This window comes from Colias eurytheme, chromosome 16, assembly GCF_061535395.1.
Source record: "Colias eurytheme isolate Ceu_HAF_F1 chromosome 16, ilColEury1 Martin Lab GWU primary, whole genome shotgun sequence".
In the NCBI taxonomy this organism is placed as follows: domain Eukaryota; kingdom Metazoa; phylum Arthropoda; class Insecta; order Lepidoptera; family Pieridae; genus Colias; species Colias eurytheme.
Window position 1 is genome coordinate 143,399 of NC_142995.1, and position 27,029 is coordinate 170,427.

Genomic DNA, 27,029 nt, shown 5'->3' on the forward strand with positions numbered 1-27,029 from the left:
GATTCGACATTGAGAGGGTGAATTTCTAAATTTTTAATGAGATCAGGATAATTTTTTGTCACGATTTGTGACCATGGGCGTTACCTGGGTTCACCATGTTTATGCTGAAACCAAGAAACAATCAATAGCCTGGATGCGAGCTTCCAAAGTGACGGTGAAGATTTTCAAAGTGAAAATTAGTGGGATAGATTAAAGCCGTAGTTTTTTGGGACGCTGAAGAAATGTGGAATATTTTAAGAAGGTAGCCACTACTACACAGACCAAATTAAAAGATTGCGGGTAGGTTAGTAAGAAAAAGAGACATGGCAAACTTCAGTCTTGAATGTTGGTTCACCAAGACAACGCACCAGATCACAAAGCGTCAGTTGCGATGGCTGCCAATCAAAAATCGGCATTGAAAATGCTTGAACACCCACCCTGTTTGTAAGATCTAGCTAATATTTGTAGATCTGTAGTTAATTCTATCTCTTACCTCGGCACAAGAAACACCGTCGATACAAGAAATTTTAAGACGACAGCGAAGTGATGGCAGATTTTGAGGGGTTTTTGTAGATGAAGTCAAAGTTTTTTTTTTTCTAAGTTAAGGAAAAAAAATATCGAAGTATATTATCTAGTTAGAAGACTATCTAGAGAAATACATAATTATTTTAACTGTAATGACCTTGTTTAATATTTATTATCATTACTTTTTGATCAACCCATGTACATGGGATATTCATATCTCATACTAAATGTATGGGAGGGTTTAAAGTTAATTTTTTAGATATTTCTCGTATTATTTTTAAAAATTTATTATGGCCATTTTACTCATTAGGTTAAGTACTTTCGATATCAGTTTAAAGTTTTTTGATATCTGTAATAGTTACGGAATAATCGCCTGTGCACACTTAACGATTACACCCTGTATAATGTTGCGTACTGATCGTATATTTTGTATCGAGGATGCTTGTGTCTTCGTTCCCGACTATACTGCACGACTTACAATTGACAATAGTGCTAAAATGTAAGAATAGTAACAATAATAAGTCCAGAAGAAGACGGTTGCGAGGCGACGGAGTATTTTTCTAAGCTTACCTAATAATATTTTTATTCGATATTTTACTGAATCAATCAAGAAGAATAAAAGTAGATAGATATAGTTAGCTGTACAAGTCTTTGATTGCCTATATATTTATTATTTCGCTCAAGCGTAAGTGGTGTAGTAGCTATATTTAGTTATACATATTTTGCGTACTGATCGTGTATAGTTTGGAACGAAGAAGCAAGCATCCGCGTTACAAAGTATACACGATCAGTACGCTAAATCCGTGTATATATTGAAATAAGAAACTTAAAAACAGCATTACAAAGTATACACGAGCAGTTTCCTATGTTTTAGTTTGGAAATACGCTACGCCGCACACCGCCGCTCCGCGCCCTCCTCACCCCATCCCTTTTCTCCCTGTTGCACCTATCCACTCTTTTCTTTCTATTTATTCGATACATGAATTTGTCTTATACTGTATACAATTGAACAATCTTATATGATTTTGTTTGACAATATGGAACTTTCATCCCCTTCGAGCAACTAAGTATCAAAAATATATGCACAACAACGCATCGTATTCGAAATACATGCGTTGATTTATGCAGACCGATTTACTCGTTCACCTCTAAGACGTACTAACATGGTACTATAGCTTGACCGCAACCGCTGTACCGCGCCCTTGGTATGTGCGGTGAGGCGGAGACCCTCACAGCGCACATACCTAAGGCGGGGTACAGCGGTTGCGGTCAAGCTATAACTACTTTGAATAATCTCTTCTCCTCTCTATACAACGATGATAAAAGCGAGAGGAATTAATTGATACCACCTATTTTGTGTATCACTATAAGGCTATACAACAAAAATCTGATCAATGTAAGTTGAATGTAAGCGATAGTTTAGTCACAGGAATATTTTGCAGTTTCTTCTTAGTTCAAACATGATGTATCTTCCCGGTCAGACTGTACCCGTATATAACATTAGTTTACTCTTTGTATGTACCAAAGCCCATAGGCATATTAGGAGTCATTCATGCAATGTTGCCGTTTTGTTACGCAAGTCAGCAATATAAACAAAAATATTTAATTTCTTTGAAACAAGATTTTTCGTATAGGTACTTCTCGTACACTGTTTTTTAATAGTTTGGGATTAACAGTGGGCACTTATGGTTTATGTAGTTTCAACTTTGTAAGGCAGAACAACGTTTGCCAGGACAGCTATAAAAAAATTCGCACTAATCTATACTTAATATTAGAAAGCTGAAGAGTTTGTTTGTTTGTTTGAACGCGCTAATCTTAGGAACTACTGGTCCGATTTGAAAAATTATTACTGTGTTAGATAGCCCATTTATCGAGGAAGGCTATAAGGCTATATTATAATATCATCACGCTTAGAACAACAGTAGTGGAGCACTGCGGGTAAAACCGCAGGGCACAGCTAGTAAATATATGAGGTATTTTTAATAATGTATTAATTATGGCATTGTTTTTTTATTTTAGTTTCTAATTTCAAAATAATGCCTGTATCATGTTCTCCGACGTGAGTCGGTATTATTGTGTAGGTAGGTATTAACCATAAAATAATGTACACTATATAAGAATGTAGGTTATTCACTTGCTACTCAAAATTAGTCTATAGTATTATCTTGTCTTATACAGGGTGTAATCGTTAAGTGTGCACAAGCGATTATTCCGAAACTATTTCAGATATCAAAAAAACTTTAAACTGATATCGAAAGTATTTAACCTAATGAACCGAAAGTATTTAACCTAATGAGTAAAATGGCCATAATAATTTTTTAAAAATAAAACGAGAAATATCCAAAAATGTTACATTAAACGCTCCCATACATTTTATTTTCCATATATGTATTTTGTATTCATAGCAGATTTTCGAAGTGATGTCCTCATTGTGCAATACAATGAGCTCTATTTACAGTTTCTAAATGAACTTCCCATCAAATTTGCGAAGTAATTAAAGGAGAAAACCAAAAAAATAAAGAAAAAGCTAAAATCTTTCATATTAAATGTACTACATGGGATATTCGTATCTCATACTAAATGTATGGGAGGGTTTCAAGTTAATTTTTTAGATATTTCTCGTTTTATTTTTAAAAATTTATTATGGCCATTTTACTCATTAGGTTAAGTACTTTCGATATCAGTTTAAAGTTTTTTGGTATCTGTAATAGTTACGGCATAATCGCCTGTGCACACTTAACGATTACACCCTGTATATAACTTTGATATTAAGAAAAAATTTTTACCCGTTAAAAAAAAAAGTGCAATCTCTATTCTCTATGGCGATAGTTTTATTTAATTGTGTAACTACATCCCTTAGGGCTTAGATCATGTATAGCTTACGAATAAAAATTCGGATACAAAGTTAATTATTGTTTTTGTAATGTTAAAAGTTAATTGTGTGTAAGGTATGGAAATAAAACCAGTGTTTATAAGGTCCATCGATTTATTACATTTACGAAAACATTTACATAATTCATCAAAAAGCGCATACTTTGGACAAAATCGACGACCCCCTCCCCCCTCACTCCCGTCCCCCCTCCCAAGCACGAGCACACAGGAACATATAAAACCCAACTTCAGCTCACTTCACTTAACTACTATGACATTTTGTGAGCATTCACTAAATCAATATAAGAAAGCGACAAATTATACTGATTTGTGCACTGAAAACTCTGCTTATTACAATTGATATCAAATCGTCGAAAAAAACTAGAAATATTAATATTGGTCCTGTGTTGTTACGATACACTCACACAGTCATCGCATGAGCCGGTTTCTAAAAATATCTTAATTTAGAAAAATAGAAACGAAGCGTACTTAAAACTTAATATTAAAAATAAATAATAATTACAAAAATGTGCGGAAGACAATTTTATACAAAAGTAATGTTGACTGATTGCAGGACACTCGACCCTCTGGTAACAGCTACGCACATACACCACGACACGACTCACACTTACCTCAATTATTATGAGGAATTAGCTTAGAACGAATTGTACACCGAAAATACAAGCAAGATATATTTCACTATACACAACATTTACACTACGCAATATGAGTTTGAGTTAATTTCAGAAAATTTGATACACAACCAATTTAATATTATGCGAGATTAGGCGCCGATTTTTAAGTTCCAAGTAAAAGTTATATGAAAAATATAAAGACATCTCAAGCGTTTAAAACAAAGGAAAGAGACAGAATAATAATTATATACTAGATAAAGTTATGAGTATTCAAAAATCGGCCCTAATTAGGTGATCATAATACATATATTTCTCTGTAATGTTTCATATAAGTAACTTAAAGAAAATACATGGTATTAGAGACTCTTAATGAATTCTACTTTAATTTTTTTGTTTTACATACACATTAATTCCTCTTCGATTACATTGGTATTATAAAATTTCATTTACCTTCAAGTGCAAATTTGGTTGGTGTTTAAAAATAATTTAATTAATTTAGTTTGAAATGCAAAACTCGTCACAACAAACAGCATAGTATAAGTTTTTTTAAGTACAATTCCACGTGACATTAATTCCGGTCTAATATACATATGTCTATGAGAATATGGAAGTTAAATCTATTACTGGGTGTAAATAATAACCACGAGGTAAAGTGTAAAAATACTAAAAAGGTCAACGGGACAGTGGGCACTACGGAAAGCTCGCATTTGACACAACACGTCTAACAATATATTTATAATCGACACATCGAATTCACTAACAGTTAAATAGTTTAAGAACGAAGATTTTATGAAAATATTTCCTAAACAACAATGTGTGATCTACAACATTTAAAAAATATCGAAATTTAGTTAATTTTCGATTATAAAACTTCTAGTGACGTGGCTCCGGGCACACACGCACACACACGCACGCACACACGTACAAAACACCGAGTTAATACTTAGACACACATAACTTATATCTACAGTACACCTAGGAGCGGTGTTGGGGGAAATATTAGGTATAAATATAGAATTAAAACATTTCGCCTCATCGCCGCCATACAACTAACGTCAAGGTCTAAATGCACAATCCAAACGTGAGCTCACGTGGAATTTGTGATCGCCTTCTTTAAGAATTCAATATTTAAAATTGATATTTTTCTTAGAATGTTTTAATAAGTAAATATTTTTTTAACGTGATAACGTTTTTAAAATCGTTTTAGTCGGGTGACATGTTCAGAAACTTGTGTCACACCAAAACCTCACGAGCGCGATCGCAGGTATAACGAGAGAGAGACGGACCGATCTCCCGTCTCATCTCGAGCGCTGCCACCAATAAGACGTTATCACGTAAACATCTCGATCGTAAAACTACTTTACAAACAACCAATTTTTTTTTATAAATTGAAACACAGTGCAATATATTTGGCTCATACTGGATTCGTATTTTTTTTACAATTTTATTACTTCTATAAAAAAAGATACGGTTTGGCTTTGCAGTTACCGTTCCACTGTCTAGCAAGCTCCATATTCTATGAGGTAGGTCAATTTTGCTAAATGCTACGAGCGGTTCGCAAGGGGTCAGCAACTTAGTGGAATTTCATGATAAAAAATACTTTGGCATGCTAACAATAGCAGACAAATGAAATGGAGTATTTGATTTAACTAATAAATCTCATCGAGGCTACTCAAAAGCGCGTATAACCTAGTCGAAGGCAATCAGAGTCGTGAGTTGTGCGTCTCAGAAGTCGACACAGACCAGACCAATGTAAATTCATATAAAACGTATCCACTAACGCTTACACTTGATATGCTAGTTCCGATAAAACCAAACATTACTTTGGAAACCGTCACGATACATAAATATATCTCTTCGAGTAGAGGAACTTGCGACCGCCCTGCGCCGCAGGGACGCGTCAAATCCGTCGGCAGGGATATTCACATTGGTAAAAGTTACATATAAAATTATAAATATTTCACATCGCCACACGAGTTCATCTTGCCATCCCCTTAGTTTTAAGGATGTCGTATCCTTAGCTTACAGTACTTGTATCTTTAGAGCCACGTCGGTTCCGATGCTGATTCTCATTTACCCTACAGTTGTATCGGCTCCGATGTTCGTTTATTGGTATCGGCCTCTAGGGCTCCTTCTCGCTGTCGGTGTCCCTGCGCGGGGGCTGGGGGCGCTCCTTGCCGTTGGCGTGCGGTGCGTGCTGTGCGTGCTGTGCTGTGTGCGGTGCAGACTGGGCGGGTGTGAGCGTGTCGGTGCGGCGGTCGAGCAGCCCGTCGGCGCGCCGCCCGACCGCGCGCTGGATGAGCGCGTGCGCGCGGTCCCGCAGCCGCAGCAGCTCCTCCTGGATCCGCTCGGTGATCACACGACGCGTCTCCTCTTCGGACGCGTTGCTATCCTTCAGTCTGGAAATGTGGTGAAATAAATAAGGAAATAAATAAAATCTTTATTTGAATTCATACATTAATTTTTCACGTTGTGTAGGTTTGTTATGTTGTGTAGGTTTCTAATCGTGACTGATGATTAGCTGCGTCAATGGATGATTGCGGACATTGATATTATATGTACTTTATATAATATCAATATCCGCAGACTTTAATACGACTAGGCTAGATACGATGCTCATGTAATAAGACGTCGTCGCAACTACAATTCTGCCCAAATTAATTGAGTTACTAAATGAAAAAAAAAAATCATATATTAAAACGAAATAAACTATCAATATTTAATAATAAAATAGCATGAAAGGAAGGTATATCGTGCAACGCACCGGTCGAGCAGCGGGCGCAGCGCGATGGGCTCGCCCACGGCCAGGTAGAGGCGGCGGCGCGCGCGCAGGCGGTAGGGCTCGGCGTTGGGCAGCACGCGGTCCATGCCCTCGTGCCACACGGGCAGCACGAGCGGCGGCAGTATACTGACCGGTCCAGCAGCGGGCGCAGCGCGATGGGCTCGCCCACGGCCAGGTAGAGGCGGCGGCGCGCGCGCAGGCGGTAGGGCTCGGCGTTGGGCAGCACGCGGTCCATGCCCTCGTGCCACACGGGCAGCACGAGCGGCGGCAGTATACTGACCGGTCCAGCAGCGGGCGCAGCGCGATGGGCTCGCCCACGGCCAGGTAGAGGCGGCGGCGCGCGCGCAGGCGGTAGGGCTCGGCGTTGGGCAGCACGCGGTCCATGCCCTCGTGCCACACGGGCAGCACGAGCGGCGGCAGTATACTGACCGGTCCAGCAGCGGGCGCAGCGCGATGGGCTCGCCCACGGCCAGGTAGAGGCGGCGGCGCGCGCGCAGGCGGTAGGGCTCGGCGTTGGGCAGCACGCGGTCCATGCCCTCGTGCCACACGGGCAGCACGAGCGGCGGCAGTATACTGACCGGTCCAGCAGCGGGCGCAGCGCGATGGGCTCGCCCACGGCCAGGTAGAGGCGGCGGCGCGCGCGCAGGCGGTAGGGCTCGGCGTTGGGCAGCACGCGGTCCATGCCCTCGTGCCACACGGGCAGCACGAGCGGCGGCAGTATACTGACCGGTCCAGCAGCGGGCGCAGCGCGATGGGCTCGCCCACGGCCAGGTAGAGGCGGCGGCGCGCGCGCAGGCGGTAGGGCTCGGCGTTGGGCAGCACGCGGTCCATGCCCTCGTGCCACACGGGCAGCACGAGCGGCGGCAGTATACTGACCGGTCCAGCAGCGGGCGCAGCGCGATGGGCTCGCCCACGGCCAGGTAGAGGCGGCGGCGCGCGCGCAGGCGGTAGGGCTCGGCGTTGGGCAGCACGCGGTCCATGCCCTCGTGCCACACGGGCAGCACGAGCGGCGGCAGTATACTGACCGGTCCAGCAGCGGGCGCAGCGCGATGGGCTCGCCCACGGCCAGGTAGAGGCGGCGGCGCGCGCGCAGGCGGTAGGGCTCGGCGTTGGGCAGCACGCGGTCCATGCCCTCGTGCCACACGGGCAGCACGAGCGGCGGCCGGCCGCGCGCCGCGCTGTCGGCCACGAGCCGCCCCACGCCCCACTTGAAGCGGATGTGCTCCTTGTCCACGTTCACGCGGCCCTCGGGGAAGATGTGCACCCACTCGCCGCAGCACAGCCGCTCCACGCAGAAGTCCATCGCCGGCTGTGCAATACCGCGATACATTACACAAACGCTAAGGCGCTTTGTACACGGTCCATTTGGCTGTACGTCCCGCTAAAGTCGTACGTCCGCGTTATCCACTGTCCATCTGCACGACATTCGCGGTGGTGGGGGTGCTCGCTGGACGAAAACTTGGTCGTGCAAATCCAGCAACATAATAATAATAATTATTGACGTACGTCAAAACTATTCACTGTCGTTTTGCGTCGTGCATCGTGTATGACCTTAGCGGGACGTACAGCCAAATGGACCGTGTATAAGGCGCTTAACTGATCCTCGCGAAATCTTCGGTTGTCAAAATGCATATGCTTCGCAAAATTATATAATCTGAATAAAAATTGTTTTACGATTTTGAAATTTGCATACTTTCAGGGATATAACGTTGCATATTCTATGTATTGGTGCAGAGAGATATCAATGCAAATGCATCGATAAGCATACATAAATGTTGCATTTAAATTGTAGTCTATTTATTAGACACTATAACTAGCTACAACAGTCATTATACACCAACCTGATTTATTTTTTTAATTATTATGCGTCAACAACAACCAGTATAAATTTACATAATTTCATCTCTAGGTAAAGCAAAGGAAAGTATATTTTCTAGTATTTTTTTGTTTTTTTAGTTAAATTTTCACTGTGATAGCTGAATTTTGTCTGGAATTCATCACAGTACATAACTCACATAACATCAAATCAAATTATACACCAATAAAAAGGTCAAAATATATTTAATTAGGGCGAGAAATCTCCATATACTGATGAAGTGCAGTGGATAACGAGGCGAGTGCACAATGCAACAATAAAACCGGTGAGGCATCCGCAGACGACTTAATGTCTGCATCCGATTGTTGTGGGAACATCGATCAATGATCATTAACTGTATATATGTTTATTGCAGTGACAACATGGTAGTGTGGGAAATAAAGGGAAATACAAATTTTTTCGGATTTTTTGCAAATATAAATCGATATGTCGTTGACACGATGTTTAACATGTTATCAGATGTTAAATGTTTAAAAAATAACTTTTTTTATCCACCAAACGATCTTTATTTATGACCATATTTCAATTTTATTTAAGTGTTTACCCAGATACAATCACTTCCTGTTCTGATGAAAGAATTATCTTTATCATACTCATGTATTTGTATAATAGACGTGACCTTATAGTCATAATTATGTATTTAAAAAATATGAATCTAATATATATAATCTATAGAAATCCGTACCATTTTCTTTCATTAGACTTTAAAATATACGATACTGCACACAATACAACACATAAAAATCTGTGTATAATGTTGTCGGTTGCATCTGGATCTAGATAAATTAAGTAACAATTCAACTGTCTTACTGTTTGTTATCCCTTATCGGTATCCAAATTAAATTTGTAGCATGCTCTGCTACATCTAGAAGGTTATACATATATTACTAAATGTTAGCGCATAAATCAAGCAATGTTAGCGCATAAATCAAGCAATTTTAACCAGTTTAGTGGACAAAAAAAATAAACAATAACAAGCCTACCTGATGCACTCCCGCGCCGCGCACCACGGGCACGCACTTGCCGAGCGCGAAGAACGCCGCGTGCAGCGCATTCGTGAAGCAGATGTCGTGCGCCGCCAGCGACCAGCGCATGCGCCGTTTGCTTAGCAGCGTGCGCGTGTCTAGCACACCTGCAATTGTATTGTATGTGTGTTATTATGGTCCTTGTGAGTTATGTAATAAGGGCGAGTATGCTATGACAGTCCATCAAAAGATATGCTAGCATAATATGTAGGCTTAGTATTCTTATAGCGCTTAACTAACTGTGGGGTTAGTTCCTAAATAATTACATGACAATATGTAATGTATTTTGTTATTTTTCGATAAAGTATCAGAATAGGCGGGTCCACACAGAGCGAGCAGCTGCGCGAAGCGTTTTATCCGCGCATCGATAGGCCAAATAGGCGGTTGTTTGCAATAAGGTATCAATTAAAACCATCCTAGATTGTTTGCATAAATGTTCTCCAACTATAGTAGCTCCTAAGAAGTTGATTATCATATTATAATGTAGTAGCAAACTGATGAAGTCTCACAAGTGCAGTGAAAGTCCCACCTTGCCCGAAGGTTGTGCTTATTGTTTCCTGCTACATTGATCCTATTCCGCATTTAATGCGTATATTATGCTAATGTTGTTGCGTACAGTTAGTACAATCGGAATACTAATACAAGTGTCAGGTGTTGAGGTTTATAGTTATGTATGTGTGTACTCAGATCAACACTAGGATGTTTTGAATGCCGTTATGTAAATAAAACAGGATTAATTAATAAATAGAAGATAATTTAATTTTAATTAAGATTCTGCGAAAGTGTTTTAACTAATATTATTAATTTTATTTTATATGTATGTTATTTAAATATTGATTCACAAGTAAATAAAGTTGTGCATTGTTGCATACAATTATGTTAATGATTGAATTTGATTATTATTCATCAGGTAATGCAGGTATGTAGTACCTATGTTCCATGCTGTATGTTAAAAAGTTGGTTTTAAATTTTTTAGTTTTTTGGCACGAGAATTAATCAGTGTCATAAATTTACTAAATCGACCAAAGGGTCTTTACTTTTAATAATACATATATTAATGCCAATTGACCAGAAATACAATCGCTTATCTTAGCTAAAGAAATCGACGGGATCGCACTGCGACTTGCGAGTCTCAATTTTTTTATACTACAATCTTACTACAATAGACTTTCCAAACTATCAATACCAATATACTGCGTACCGAAGGCGGGGCCGCTACGCAGCAGCAGCAGTTCAACTATCAACACCAACATACTGCGTACCGAAGGCGGGGCCGCTACGCAGCAGCAGCAGTTCAACTATCAATACCAATATACTGCGTACCGAAGGCGGGGCCGCTACGCAGCAGCAGCAGTTCAACTATCAACACCAACATACTGCGTACCGAAGGCGGGGCCGCTACGCAGCAGCAGCAGTTCAACTATCAATACCAATATACTGCGTACCGAAGGCGGGGCCGCTACGCAGCAGCAGCAGTTCAACTATCAATACCAATATACTGCGTACCGAAGGCGGGGCCGCTACGCAGCAGCAGCAGTTCAACTATCAATACCAATATACTGCGTACCGAAGGCGGGGCCGCTACGCAGCAGCAGCAGTTCAACTATCAATACCAATATACTGCGTACCGAAGGCGGGGCCGCTACGCAGCAGCAGCAGTTCAACTATCAATACCAATATACTGCGTACCGAAGGCGGGGCCGCTACGCAGCAGCAGCAGTTCAACTATCAATACCAATATACTGCGTACCGAAGGCGGGGCCGCTACGCAGCAGCAGCAGTTCAACTATCAATACCAATATACTGCGTACCGAAGGCGGGGCCGCTACGCAGCAGCAGCAGTTCAACTATCAATACCAATATACTGCGTACCGAAGGCGGGGCCGCTACGCAGCAGCAGCAGTTCAACTATCAATACCAATATACTGCGTACCGAAGGCGGGGCCGCTACGCAGCAGCAGCAGTTCAACTATCAATACCAATATACTGCGTACCGAAGGCGGGGCCGCTACGCAGCAGCAGCAGTTCAACTATCAATACCAATATACTGCGTACCGAAGGCGGGGCCGCTACGCAGCAGCAGCAGTTCAACTATCAATACCAATATACTGCGTACCGAAGGCGGGGCCGCTACGCAGCAGCAGCAGTTCAACTATCAATACCAATATACTGCGTACCGAAGGCGGGGCCGCTACGCAGCAGCAGCAGTTCAACTATCAATACCAATATACTGCGTACCGAAGGCGGGGCCGCTACGCAGCAGCAGCAGTTCAACTATCAATACCAATATACTGCGTACCGAAGGCGGGGCCGCTACGCAGCAGCAGCATTTCAACTATCAATACCAATATACTGCGTACCGAAGGCGGGGCCGCTACGCAGCAGCAGCAGTTCAACTATCAATACCAATATACTGCGTACCGAAGGCGGGGCCGCTACGCAGCAGCAGCAGTTCAACTATCAACACCAACATACTGCGTACCGAAGGCGGGGCCGCTACGCAGCAGCAGCAGTTCAACTATCAACACCAACATACTGCGTACCGAAGGCGGGGCCGCTACGCAGCAGCAGCAGTTCAACTATCAATACCAATATACTGCGTACCGAAGGCGGGGCCGCTACGCAGCAGCAGCAGTTCAACTATCAATACCAATATACTGCGTACCGAAGGCGGGGCCGCTACGCAGCAGCAGCAGTTCAACTATCAATACCAATATACTGCGTACCGAAGGCGGAGCCGCTACGCAGCAGCAGCAGTTCAACTATCAACACCAACATACTGCGTACCGAAGGCGGGGCCGCTACGCAGCAGCAGCAGTTCAACTATCAATACCAACATACTGCGTACCGAAGGCGGGGCCGCTACGCAGCAGCAGCAGTTCAACTATCAATACCAATATACTGCGTACCGAAGGCGGGGCCGCTACGCAGCAGCAGCAGTTCAACTATCAATACCAATATACTGCGTACCGAAGGCGGGGCCGCTACGCAGCAGCAGCAGTTCAACTATCAATACCAATATACTGCGTACCGAAGGCGGGGCCGCTACGCAGCAGCAGCATTTCAACTATCAATACCAATATACTGCGTACCGAAGGCGGGGCCGCTACGCAGCAGCAGCAGTTCAACTATCAATACCAATATACTGCGTACCGAAGGCGGGGCCGCTACGCAGCAGCAGCAGTTCAACTATCAACACCAATATACTGCGTACCGAAGGCGGGGCCGCTACGCAGCAGCAGCAGTTCAACTATCAACACCAATATACTGCGTACCGAAGGCGGGGCCGCTACGCAGCAGCAGCAGTTCAATTATCAATACCAATATACTGCGTACCGAAGGCGGGGCCGCTACGCAGCAGCAGCAGTTCAACTATCAATACCAATATACTGCGTACCGAAGGCGGGGCCGCTACGCAGCAGCAGCAGTTCAACTATCAATACCAATATACTGCGTACCGAAGGCGGGGCCGCTACGCAGCAGCAGCAGTTCAACTATCAATACCAATATACTGCGTACCGAAGGTGGGGCCGCTACGTAGCAGCAGCAGTTCAACTTCACTACATAGTATAAAACAAAGTCGCTTTCCCTGTCCCTATGTCCCTATGTCCCTTTGTACGCTTAAATCTTTGAAACTACGCAACGGATTTTGATGCGGTTTTTTTTAATAGATAGAGTGATTCAAGAGGAAGGTTTATATGTATAATAACATCCATTAAATAGTGGAGAACTACTGTTATTTTTGAGGTTTCTAATGTGATGTCGTAAAAAATTACATTTTTTTGAAAACGCAGGCTGAACCCTACGAGTTTTATCAAAATAATGTACTAAGTATTATACACATTGAAAAGGTCTACAGAAAAGTCCGCGATGGTATATGTCTATCTCTTATGGATAACCCACAATAACTTTTTTTTGTCATTTACTTTTTACGACAAATAATGGCTAATTTTCGAAGCGATTTTAACCAATACAGCATTAATCCTTAACCAATTAAATACCTTGAATACATTGTTCATTTAATATAGATCTATATGGCCCTTTACACCGTATGATTTAAGTGAATATTTTCGAAGATATTACAGATTTAAAAATTGCGGGACGTAGCGTTTGCGGCCGCCCGGCTATGTAGGTATTTTATACCCGTGCGATGCCGGAGCGGGCCGCTATATTTTTATACCTATACAACGTTCACAATTTTTCTGTAGTGTATTTAGTATCAGCATTGCACCCGTGCGAAGCCGGGGCGGGTCGCTAGTTACATAATATAACGCAATAACGCCTGACCGACACTCCCTTTGCGGTTAGAGACAACCGCGGAATTTATAGACCCTCCACATATCTAAAGGTAGGTTATAGTAAGCTCCTACTTTGCTATGCTGCCCTGGTAGCTATTCAATATTTGGTAACATTTTAAATTAAATTATGGAGATATTAGAAGGATATTTAATTATATTTATATTAAGACAGTACCTATAAATTCTCATTTAAATATAACAAATGTATTTCTTCAGATTTTGTTGTCTATACGATAAGTAACAATCATTAAAAACTCAGTAGACAATAACCATAAACCCATTATACGTATGCTTTTCACGCGCAGAACTGCATGTTTAGTGACTTTTATCTTTATAGAACGTACTGTAGGTATACTTTGTTGTCCTAATTGAATTAAAACAGGACTTTATTAAAAACACAATTAATTTCTGTGTAGAAATCGAACTTAAATTAAAAATAAATAAATAAAAGAGTGTGTGTGCCGAGCACACATGTCAGAAGTGAAACTTCTTTGACAAGATTGAAAGATACCAAAATCGTCGCCGTACTCTATGACGTGACAGTATTGCCATGACGCGACCCTGAAATTTACTCTCAACGCGCCTAAACAAGTTTCAGTTCAAAAATTGAACTTTATACACGTTATCTTCCACCCTTGGCTACGTCCTACAGCAGCTACGTCCGGACAAAAAATGCCATAAAATTTAATGTTCAAATGAAAAAAATCGCCTTAAAAAGAACCGTGTTAATGACGCGGAAGTGATACCCAATGAGCGAGTAGCAATCAGCTGATGAGTTGATTGCGTAACATCGGGCGTGTGTGTGACGTGCGCGTGTGTGGGTGCGAGGTCGGGACCTGCCAAATATTTGGAGACATGCCACCGTATTGGCCAATATTACTATGGGTTTTATGAATTTCTAATGGATAATGGTGTGAAATGTAAGCCTATAGTATTATTTATTGCTCTGGGCAGTCTTAGCATTGATGGTGATGGTTGAGGTGGTGATGTAATAACTCAAAATTTATTATATATACATCGTTTGATAATTTAAAAAATAATAATTAAGAACTTAATTTCCGCCACGATATTTTAACATAAGTACATAATTTTGAGTGTCACTCACATTATAGTACAGTTAGAAGATCGCTATTAATTTTTGTAATGTAATCTTTTTCGAACAAGAATTTTTTAAAAAACGTACGTCTGATCAAAGAAAAATATTAAGAGTATTCTTTGTATTGATACGAATTTCAAGAGCAGACAACTGAGACAAGTAGTCATGTAATTCATGAACACAAGTCATCTCAAAGTGTTCGGCCTTCGTCGTCAATAACACTCCATTACATAAAACTTTATGATCTCTCTCATTTGCATGATAAATGTCGTCATTATGACTTCTATAAACACCAAAGATACACATTTATCAGTACGAAGGTTGTTCTTCGATCCTTGATATTAAGAGAAAATGCGAAAAATATAACATGAAATAATGTTTATAAATATTATGAAACTTTTCTAAACATTTATCGGAATACAAATAGTTTTATAGATTGTTGATATTTAAGTTGCTTTATGTTGAAAAAATTCAAACAAACTATATTTACTTTTATTAATGTCAAAGCCAAAGCACTACTATAGGGCCTAGGGTCGCCTGATGGTAAGCATCCACCACCAACCATAAACATTAGTAAAGATTACTCTATTGTCTGCCATCTTATCATCTAAATTAATATCAATAATTCTTAAATGGAGCATCCTAAACGATTATATCACCACTACATTCGAAGCCAGATCAATTAAAAAAAGATACGTTAAGCTTCAGCTCTGTGAAATATGCCAAGAGCAGAATTCCAGCATTGTTTTGGAGGATTTAATTGAAATCGGTGCAGCCGCTGGCCGCCGCTGGCCGCCGCGGACGTGCAATCATGCAAAAATGTTCCGACTCGTTATTAATGCGCTCGAATTGGAGTATCGCCACCACGAGCCGATATTTCAACGATTTATTCAAGTTTTCACGCCGTCGTTATTCAGAATATTTTTATTTGCAAATTGTGCAAAGTATTTTATATATTTCCGTTAATTAATACTATCCGCACATATATTTTATGAATGTATACGAGCCTATAGTTTTTATTTGCCTGTGTAGAGACGGATAAACTTATTTTCTGTTCAAGGAATTATTTCACAAAATTCATTGCTGAAGTAAAGTATGAGATAATGAATTAAAGTGCACCTTAAAATGAAGAATGGCCTGGATGTTCATTGAGATCGAGTTAAATCACATCAGAGAAGTGATTAGTGAGTATAAAGAGCAATCGGGGTAGGGTTACCAAATGCTATATTTTAGGAATATTATGGTAATTTATATCAATGAAGTGTGTACGTTTTAAATTTGGTTTAAATATTTTGCGTTTTGTATTTAAACAACAAAATCATATAAGTAGTTAGGTATATGAATTTCGAAATGTACAGTCGTTTATATATAACGCATTTGCTATGTGAATCTAAGCCACCATTTGCTTATATTGTGTTTAATGTTTATTACACAATCTACACAGTGATTACGATAGAAACAAAAATCAGTAGGACCTACTAGCCAATCTATTTTCAGAAGTGATCTATTGCACAGTGCACTGGAGCTTTTTAGTTTCATACACATATTTAATACCATGGACAGTACTAAATGTCGACAGCCCTACGAGGTGACGTGTGCGGTGACGTCAGCTCTTATCGACCCTACAAGGGCGCGCTTGTCTTGAGAGTTGACCCCAGCACTGATCGCCATTGTACTCGGTATAATTAATATCATTTACGTAGAGCATGCATTAATAAACAACTGTATCGAGCTATTAACTCGTGTTTAGATTAGATCTGTTCAATAGGAAATGACTTACAAATATGTTATGTGTTTTTTCGTGTACGGTGTATATGACTAGGTACTTATTTCATCTGTTGTAGGAAGGACAAGGTCAATAGGCTTATGGAGGTTTGATAAAAACGAGTAGTTTGACCTTCGAGGAATCAAATAAACGTCAATAAAGATTTGTTCAAAATTCAAATTTATAATGAGGCGGATGTCGACGACCTTTCTGTTCAAAATATTGCCCGAAATATACATCTAACGACCGGTTTTACCAAAAAGTACACTAACTTCCTTGATTCACATATAATTGTGGATAGCACCATTACCACAGTATTACAATATTATTTCCTACAGTAAGGAAACGCCTTTGATGTCGCGCGATGCCGCCGCCAGCGTAGGTACTTACGCTGCCACACGAAAATACGCTAGGGTTGCAACATATGGGAAATAAAACAATTGTGATTATTAATATTATGATGAAATCATTTATTCATATGTACATTCAAAATAATTGCGATTATTAAATCTGATGTAATTATTTGTTCATAAATATATAATTACAGATATTGCACTGCTAAATATTATTTACGTGGACACTTTATTTTTGGATGTTCTTAATTGTATATTATACCATTTAAGTTTTAACTAAGTAATGGGCATTGGGATGTACAACCTGATTAGAAAATAATGATGACAACATAATATACATAGCTTTGATTTTAATTCAACAGATACAATTAATACAATCTTTCTGATATATTGTTTCCTTCTGGGATTTCAATGTAGATTTACATCTGTAAACGGAACAGTTTTTGCGCGCCATAATAGAATATGTAAGTACCTATGTATCATAAAATTATTACACAAAAAATACTACTGCGTGGTCCTTTCGCGATAGTTAATGCAAACTCAGCGTGATTGCATTAAGCGGCCCGCGTCGCCCGACCCCCCGCCAGTTCCCCTCCGTTTCTCTGCACAAGTACATTCGTCGCCATACTGTAGGAAATATGGTAATACTGTGCCATTACTATTTAGATTAGTTGACAGCTGAAGCATCTCAGACTTAATTCGTAGAGTTAGCGGTTTTGAAGTTATCCTTTTTTTGCTAAAAGATCATTTGGCGATCAAATTTTCTTTTGGGCCATAAAATAAATATGGCTTTATATAAATTAAACTATGTTTTTAAAGTAAGACTTAGTTTGTCTAACTGGTTAAAAATACATAATGTTGAATGCACATCAAAACCGCCAGTCAGTAAGTTACAGCGATGCACTCGTGCATTCTGCGATATATACACTCGTACATAGTTGTTACCAGCTGCGTGTGCGCACATCTCGCGTGTAAAACATATTAATATGTGAAATATTAAAGGGCCAATTCATATATACGGGCATCGCGCATGTTATGGATATATTCAGTTTTTATATTTCAATATTTATTGTTAAGTAATTTGTAAGTATGCTAAAAAAAAGGGTTAATGGTCGAATCGCGGCCCGCGGGTAATTCTATTGAGCAAAAATATTGATAAATTACTGGCAAAAAGTAATAACATATGCATCTAGGTAACACACACGAAGTAGAAGCTATGTAGAAACACATTCAGGTTTTAAAAACGAGTATTAGAAAAATAGCATTTACAAATGCGTCCTCACGTCGCGGTCGCCACGCAGACAGGATAAAGCCCTATAAAGCCTTATTGACGTAACCCTTCAAACATATTGGGTTCCCCTGTTTACAGACTACACGTTCCATTATTTATTTTGATAGAACTTACGTTATATTGAAAACATTGAGAGAAAATACAAGGATAAAAATACATTAGTTAAAGATAAGTAGAAAATTTCGGAGGCAAAACATACCAATATTTATCGTTAATTACTTTAATCTAGAATTAGAAAGATAATGTAACTTGTTCTATCGATATTCAATCATAATAATTATTATAATAAGCCCAAAAATTGAACAGATTTTGCAAAAAATACAAATCATTTTAAATGTTAGTAGATTGTAGCTTGAGATTACATTACGTGGTTAAAACTGCTTCAACTGTTATAACACTTGTTTGCTTTCAAACTACCTACGATATGATCGGTGTCATCTTCCTAAAAGGTTCATGTAAAGAAAGGTATAAATAACGAGCAAAACCGCACATTCATTCCCAAAATAGTACAGTAATGAGTATCCCACATGTTTCCTGTCATAACAATATGATCTGATAATGTAGGAAGAAGATTCCCACCTACATATCCTACTTACATATTTAGATACCAATATCTGAGAAGTTTTAAGAAAAATATTTGTAAAAAGCAATCTGGAGCTAAAACTAATACCTATTTATTATCATAATCAGGGATAACGGCTTCCTAAAGATAAATCTATTATATAATTTAATTCAAGAACAAACGAATTTACCTAGGGAGCAAAACTAATTAATATTTATCACTAGGGACAAAGGCTTTCTCAATGTTTATCTACCTATCGATTTATATCAAGAAGAACAAAATGTATAAATAATGATTTTTTGTTACACGAACATTTACATGCAAGTAAATACTCCACTTTGTAACCGGCCCGGGGGCCAGATATTGTACAATTATTATCATTGTTCTGAAATCTCTCGGGCACGTGCCGAACTCATAGAGAATATTTGAAAGAATAATTATTATCACTGATGCGGTACTGTGCCGGAACTGTGGGCTCACTGATATGTGTGAATCGACCTTTATGGAATTTAATTTCTACGATGAATATAATACTGCGTTTGCAACCGAGTTCAAAGAAGGAGGAGTGCTTTCTTTGTTTGTGACGTACCTTAGAATTTTCGATTTTGTTGTTCTTTTATTTTAAAGCTCGTGCCTTTAAGCTGGTCCTATTTCAATGATGTCCACTTCTGATTATTTGAAGGTCGTTTAGATTTTATTGTTAAAAAAGGAACTTATTTTAACTAACGTTAATTGTCTGGCGATTATCGACTATTAGTACGCGATGAATTGTCAAGTGGTTTGACCCGCGGGACCTTTGTAACGTTTAAAATTTGGACAAGTAGAAATGGTAATGTCGTCTGGTGTTTCTGAATTAGTTTGTGTGACTAATAGCTATTGCGGTAATGTATGAATGTGTAATGGAGCCACTGCCTCTTGTCTATGCTAATCATTTCACTTGTTGTCTATGATAGATTCTCAAATTCAGGATATTGTAAGTACTTATGAACGGTGCCCACTACTTTACAACAGCTAGAAGTTAATTATTTGCTTTTTCCTGTGCGAATAATCTAGCACTATTAATTTCATCAACTAAATAAATCATCAAAAATCGTTCCAGTACCATACTTACCTAAAACTTTAAACTTAATATTTTTCATTGTTATACTCGGTCTTCAACACTCAATTTATTCGTATTTCGCCTAATTATAAAATCTTAACCATTTTGTGTCGAGCTTGGTCACAAGTTACCTCACCCCTGATAACTATAAATACCTCTATACTTAGTTAAAAGGCTTCTTATTGCCAAAGGTCTCCACCATGTATGCAATGTACTCACCCCATAGCCCTGGGTCGTCGAAGCACGAGTGGTGGTTGGAGACGGTCAGCAGAGGCACATCGTGCGGCCGCTGCACCGCGCGGGACAGCGCGTCGCGGTTGTATACCGTTGTCTTGTTCAGAAATTCTGCAATGAAATATAGCGTTATGTTCTTTCAAAAGGCAAAATGATCGATGTCTAATAGATAGTTTTGCATATTAACTATTAAGTAACTAGCTGCCTTGCTAACTGCTTGCCTCGGCTTCCTCAGAGCTAAAACATTGCCTATGCTACCTACTCGGTAAAGAAGTAGCTTTTAAAATCGATAGTTCAATTATGTATTATGTTTAACAAATATTTCAATACTAATATTTTAAATTTTAATTCAAACGATTTTGTAAAATTTCTAACTGAGTGTTGTCGGAATAAGCTGGGGTTTAAATAAGATAGAACTGGATAGAAGTACTGTATAATTTTCGCGACAGTATAATGAACATTCCTCGGATTAGACAAACGAGTCACGAGAATCTTCTTGTTTAAAGTTTGCTTGGTTTCAAGTTACGTCTGTGAGTCTTGGCAATATTTTTGTGACTGATTTATTGTTTACAATATTTTTAGTGTCCATTTTATAATCAATAAATCACGTTATAAAATGAACCAAAAAGGCTTTCTGCTCTACAAATAAAGGCGTAATTTCATGATTGACACGATTCGGGCCTATTAAAAGTTACATTTATAAAAATAATTAATATTAATAAAAGAGTTTGCTATGTTAAATGTTAATCTATACTGAAGAACATAATTTCCATAATTAATATCGATCTCAAAGCAGCGGTCAAGTGAAGATCAAGGAGGGGATAAAATGTTAACCCTATTTTTATCTTTACCGTTGACTATTAATAACTAGTCCATGGAAATAATTATTTTCATGCTTAATTAAATTATGAGGTATATCATTTATACCTCGTTTAAGTTACTAAATTAAATAAAACCATAGAACAATATTCATTCTACCATAGTTAAAAACCTCGATTCGTTTCCAATTGGTATAAATATTAAAACTTACTCAAATTATAATTTGAAGAATTTACATTTTTTTTTAAATGATAAAAAAATAATTTCGTCTACAACAATTTCCGTTACTTTCTACATGCAAATAATACGTGTAACATTTTTCTAGTGAGGTAATTTGCGGATAGTCGCTAATTTTTTAATAAGTGTGTATTATTCTAATCTTGAAAGCATTTTTTTCTTGGCAAATTCAACTTGACATGGCTAGCGTTTTGGGTCATACTCACAATGGTTTATACTTAATTTGTATGGTTTCTCTATAGTTATTATGTTAATGAATTTTTGCCATCACCCTTATTGCTAAGGTACCTAATTGAGTGCTGTTAAAATATAATGGTCTCTTTGTTGTGGTTTTAATGTCCAAACATGAAAATGTCAAGTAAGATATTCCAATTTAAATGGGTTACATCAAAGGGTTAATTTAGATGCTACACATAATTTTTTGGTTAAAGAATATTTTTTTAACATTTAAACAACGTTTTTCTTTGATACGTATACTATATACTCCTACTATGTAACATGATCTAACATAATGTTTACGCTAAAATCCAATTTTCGAAGATTTTAGAAAATTAAATAATAGTTCCTGAAATGAGCTTGTTCAAATAAACAAACAAACACATCCTTTGTAATATAATAAAAATAAGTGTAGATACAAAGAATTCAAAAGAATAAATGACCAATGAAAAAAAAAACTAATTAAATTATTTCAAATTAAAGTTCAATGCCTTATTTAAAAAAATCATTGTTTGATTGTTGTTTTGTTTGTTATCAAATTATCTGATTGTAGATGATGAATGCTTTACCTGCTTCGTACTAAACTTTACAATAAATTGAGTAAAAGAATGGATATCATCAGTTTTATCTATAGATAAGCTATGTTTAACAATGTGGACAGAGTCAACATGTAGAACTAAAAAGAGTATAATAAGACGTATACTATGAATTTTCTACGAAATTTACTTACTTGAAGGTAGAATGAAATATTTATCTATACTCATCATCATCATATTCATATCATATTATAAAGAGGAAAGGTTTGTAATTATGTATGTATGTATGTATGGTTTTCACGCATAAACTACTGGACCGATTTTGACGAAATTTGGCACAGACAATCTTTAGACCCTGAGAAAGAACATAGGCTACCTTTTATTGCGAAATATGTACGACGGGCGAAGCCGGGGCGGACCGCTAGTAATGTATCAAATTCAAATAAAATTAATGTTTATTCCATGATACAATTTTTAGACTAAAAATAAATATAAAATAGTAAAGTTTGAAACATACATCCATTCACAATGAATAGTAATTTTATATTTTAAATTAACATAAAAATATCTCAAGGTCTGTTTGCAATCTTTTGCAAATACAATTTACAGAATGTATAAAAACAAAAGGCATTTCCGTATTGGTGTTTATTTACTTTTAAAATTTTGTTATACTTGAGTAACTAAGTGAATATAAATAATTGTGATATTTTACACAATTTTTAATTTACATACATAAGAGTATATTATTAAACTATTATAATTTTAAAATATTATCATGTTTACATTTTTTTAGATTTATTTGTAAACTTAATACAATTATTAACTTCTAAATAAATTTAATCGATATATATAAAAATGAAACCCGTTTCGCATTGTCACAGTATCACGTGTGAACGGGTGGACCGATTTCGATAATTCTTTTTTTATTAAATTCCTTGAAGTACGAGGATGGTTGTTATGTAGAGAAAACGTAAATATGTACCACGGGCGAAGCCGGGGCCGACCGCTAGTGCTTTAATAAAATGTCTTGATGATAACAGACATTCAGTATACAAAGAATTGTATGTAAGTGTACTTTTCAAAATACATATTCAACAAGTAGGTAGGTATTTCAATAAATAAAAACTTGTAAAATTGTATAAATTAAATTTTAGTTGCCAATAAATTAGTACTTCAAATCATATGAAAATATTAAAAAATCAGTGATCAAATTTTTGTTCATCAGGTCAACACAAGAAGGAAAGAAAAGGCGAATGAACTTTGGTGGCTGGTAACAAAAAAATGCTGATGTTAAAATAAATTCATGTTAATATTTGCAATTAGTATGAGTTCTAATTCGTGTCATCGATATGCATTGTAAACAGTTAGTTCAGGTTACGCTGATGTAAGCCCGACCTGCTGAACTTAGTTCTTTGTTACAATTAATTTAAACTGAGCCACGTGGAAAGGATTACGAATAATTTAGAATATTTTAATATGATATTTTGTTACTAGAACCACTTACCTACGATAAATTTACTGAATAATCCAACTACAGCTACAGTGAGAGAACTAGCACAGTTCCACAGTCTCCCGGGGTTCCTGAGCCGCGGTATGATCCAACGGATGTCGTAGCCCATTGTTCCACGAGCGCACAATCGACACACACTACATAAACATCGTTATTCAGATAAAATTCTAATAATATTCAACTTTTTCATTTACAAGACACTTGCTCCTGTTCAACCCGATCGAGTTGAATGACATTACGTGAATGATCGACGATAGAATGTCATGTAGACAATTGACATATGCCATTGCATTTCGTTTGACGTTTTCAGTGTTTCTATTTAATAAAATAAACATTTTAATAAATGTATTTTGTGTTCGGTAAAAACTGGCGCAGATAAGATAAGATCAGATCAGATTTCTATTTATAAAATCATAATCATAATATTTATTTCGATATTAAGATTATTTCTAGTAAGTTATGATTGGAGACGCAACTTAAAATTTCGTTACCGATTCTGCGGAAGGAAAGAAACATCAAGGCCTCAGAGATCAAGGCATTGTGTAGTACGTTAATAATTAATTAAAGGTACAATAAGCATATTATATGTTTAATATTATGTTTTGAATCGAATACCGAATACGTTGCCTTTGAACGTAAATACCAAGTAAATACCTTACAAAAAAAAAATGGTAAGTAAATAAAACGTCATTAAAATTATAACATAAAATTTATTTAGTTTAAGTATCTAATGGCAGGATTGATAAATATTTATCACTAACGGATAACCTATATTTAATTAGATGCAATAAGTACTTGATACAATAGCTAACCTAGATTGTATTGCATAATGTAACACGTGCCTTTACACGATAAACACATACACTAAACAGGGGCCTTAGACAAAGTAACAATTAAAAAACGATAACGAAGTTAGAAAAGGGAAAATGTATGGGATTGACATTAGATAGACCACGTGATCTAACGCGGCGTATGTCAATCCCATACATTTTTGCCTTTTCTAACTTCGTTATCGTTTTTTAATTGTTACTTTGTCTAAGGCCCCAGAACTGAAGTCTGTTGGCAAACACTTTTATTACGTTCCGTCTACACTCCGAATTAAATTGAACTCATATTCCAATAAAACGTCCGAAGGGTTGTTGACGTCTGGTGGAGGTTTGACTAGCAGGCGTTTTCTGGCTGGAATTTTGAATCGAGTCTTAACGATTGGAAGATGCTTCGGCTCTGTTTTCTCTTCAGCAACAGGCAGTAATTCATAATCCTGCTCCAAACTATCTGTCAGGAGATGTCCCACCATTTTCACAGGGTAGCAGTTGGTTATGGTCCACAAAAGGACCGACAGTAGCAAGGCAATGTAACAGCGCATCTTCAGAAGTATGCTACGCGACTGGTTTTCTCTAAAACTATACAATATTTATATGCGGGTGATTTGTGCCCTGTACAGTCGGATGAAAAAGTGCAAAATAAAAATCTGGATTTCCCATATAACTGTTTATGTTATTACTTTTTCTCAGTAGGTAAATGTATTGCAAGTCACCTAAATTATAAATTTTTGGCGTGATTAGGTACAGTGATCGAGAAAATCGAATGAGAATTTCATTTATAAATAGAATTGAGAAACTATATAGATAAGGTTAGAATTCGACCTCAATTGTCGTAAACATTGTTGAATTACGAATATGCGTAATTACTGCACCAAGCGGCTATTTATTTCCACAAGGAATGCCCGCATAGTTCCTGTACCATTGGAATTTCCAGATAAAACCTATCCTATGTCCTTTCTCAGGTAGGTATATAAACTGTAATATTTGTGTCAAATTTTAATCAAATCAGTGCCACTGCATTATTTCAGGGGTGGAGAGAGACTGAAACGCAGGGATTATACCTACGTTTATCTATGCATGCGCATACCTAATGCGCGAGAGCAGTGCATTACCTAAATCTTACTTTTTTGATGAAGAAAACTTGAGAAAGTTTTTAAAATAAATAGTGTACTTTATAGATTTTTGCAGTCCTAAAAAATGCTGTTATCTAAAATAATCAACTTTTGCAATTAAGTTTACATCGACTACATGAGAATCGACCGAGGTGATGGGTAAACCCCAATGAGTGCATGTGGCGGATCAAAGACCATATGTAACGGGTGTCAGTCAAAATATTGTGACTATTTGGGAAAATATGGAACAATTAGTTCTAAAGTAAATATTTTAGCCATGTTTAGATAAAAAACAATGTTCCGGGCAATGAGCTTTGAAAATGTTGTTGATGTTTGACAGTAACGTGATTTTTAATAAATTTATTGTGGATGTCTAGGATACGACACATACCTACTCGTATGGATTTCGGGATACACTATTTATTATCTGTCACATCTCTTTATTAGGATGATACTAGGTAAATATTTTGGGGGTACCCGCAAAACATTTTCCATTATAATTTCCAATTTCCAATTTGTACATATTTATCTTTTTGGTAAGCAAATTATCTATTTATCTATTTATTTTTATTATTCTATCTAAGATAAAATGTACCACAATAACGTAGTCTCATAGTGATCAAATCATATAATTATGTTGCGGGTTCTTCCCAGAGGTCAGTGGCAATAAATACTGTGAAAACATAGTGGATTATTTTTTTCTGCGTATTAGAATTATAAATAACTAGCTGCTCCGCGCGGTTTCACCCCCGTGGCTCCACTCCTGTTGCCCGTAGCGTGATGAAATATAGCCTATAACCTTCCTCGATAAATGGGCTATCTAACACCTAAAGAATTTTTCAAATCGGTCCAGTAGTTCCCGAGATTAGTGCGTTCAAACAAACAAACAAACAAACTCTTCAGATATAATATTAGTATAGATAAAGAAATTCAAAACTGACATTACTTACTTATATTTTTTTTTGTACTAGGATCTCATGGACAAACTAACTTCAAATTTGGGATAGTTTGATTCAAGGTTTGATTCAATTGATTAAAATCGTCAGTTTTGTCTCTGTAAAAATAACGAAAAAGAACGTACCTACGAAAAATTAAAGTAGGTAATGTTTCAGTAATAGATAACTAGGCGATGACACAAAACTGAACCACGAACACACAATATTATCGTGTTCTAAACATAAGACGTGTTTAAAATATTGATAATAATAATTATGAAGCTTTATTTTTACCTAGAAATAATAACAATTGTATAAAGTAGAAATTAAATTATGATCTTTGTTTGGTTACAATCCGATGGGATTGTATTTCCCCACTTACGATTTACTATTTTATCTTGAGGATAATGAGATTGAGATCCGCTATTAATATTTTTAATGCGAAAGTT

General features: G+C 37.7%; 1 protein-coding gene across 2 annotated transcripts; it reads right to left on the bottom strand.

The window, feature by feature from the left end:
• Positions 1 to 3,472: 3,472 nt before the first annotated feature.
• On the bottom strand, positions 3,473 to 23,968 carry Taz (tafazzin, phospholipid-lysophospholipid transacylase). Of its 2 annotated transcripts, none has more exons than XM_090110585.1 (5): positions 23,704 to 23,968; positions 20,377 to 20,502; positions 9,652 to 9,800; positions 6,924 to 8,101; positions 3,473 to 6,409 (listed from the first exon to the last, which is right to left on the bottom strand). In XM_090110585.1, exons 1-5 carry the CDS (start codon positions 23,816 to 23,818, stop codon positions 6,133 to 6,135), a joined length of 1,845 nt encoding a protein of 614 aa, XP_089966711.1. In that variant the 5' UTR covers positions 23,819 to 23,968; the 3' UTR covers positions 3,473 to 6,132. The 2 variants fall into 2 exon arrangements, with proteins under 2 accessions (XP_089966711.1, XP_089966712.1); XM_090110586.1 differs by having other exon boundaries at positions 6,279 to 6,409; positions 6,775 to 8,101.
• Between the last annotated feature and the right edge of the window lie 3,061 nt (positions 23,969 to 27,029).

What these genes read in the sequence shown, in the direction of transcription:
- Taz (XM_090110585.1), bottom strand. Translation starts at nt 23,818, where the DNA reads ATGGGCTACGACATCCGTTGGATCATACCGCGGCTCAGGAACCCCGGG. An exon ending in CGACGACCCAGGGCTATGGG is followed by an intron (nt 9,801 to 20,376) that starts GTGAGTACATTG and finishes ATACAATTGCAG; the next exon opens with GTGTGCTAGACACGCGCACG. An exon ending in GCGGCGCGGGAGTGCATCAG is followed by an intron (nt 8,102 to 9,651) that starts GTAGGCTTGTTA and finishes GGTATTGCACAG; the next exon opens with CCGGCGATGGACTTCTGCGT.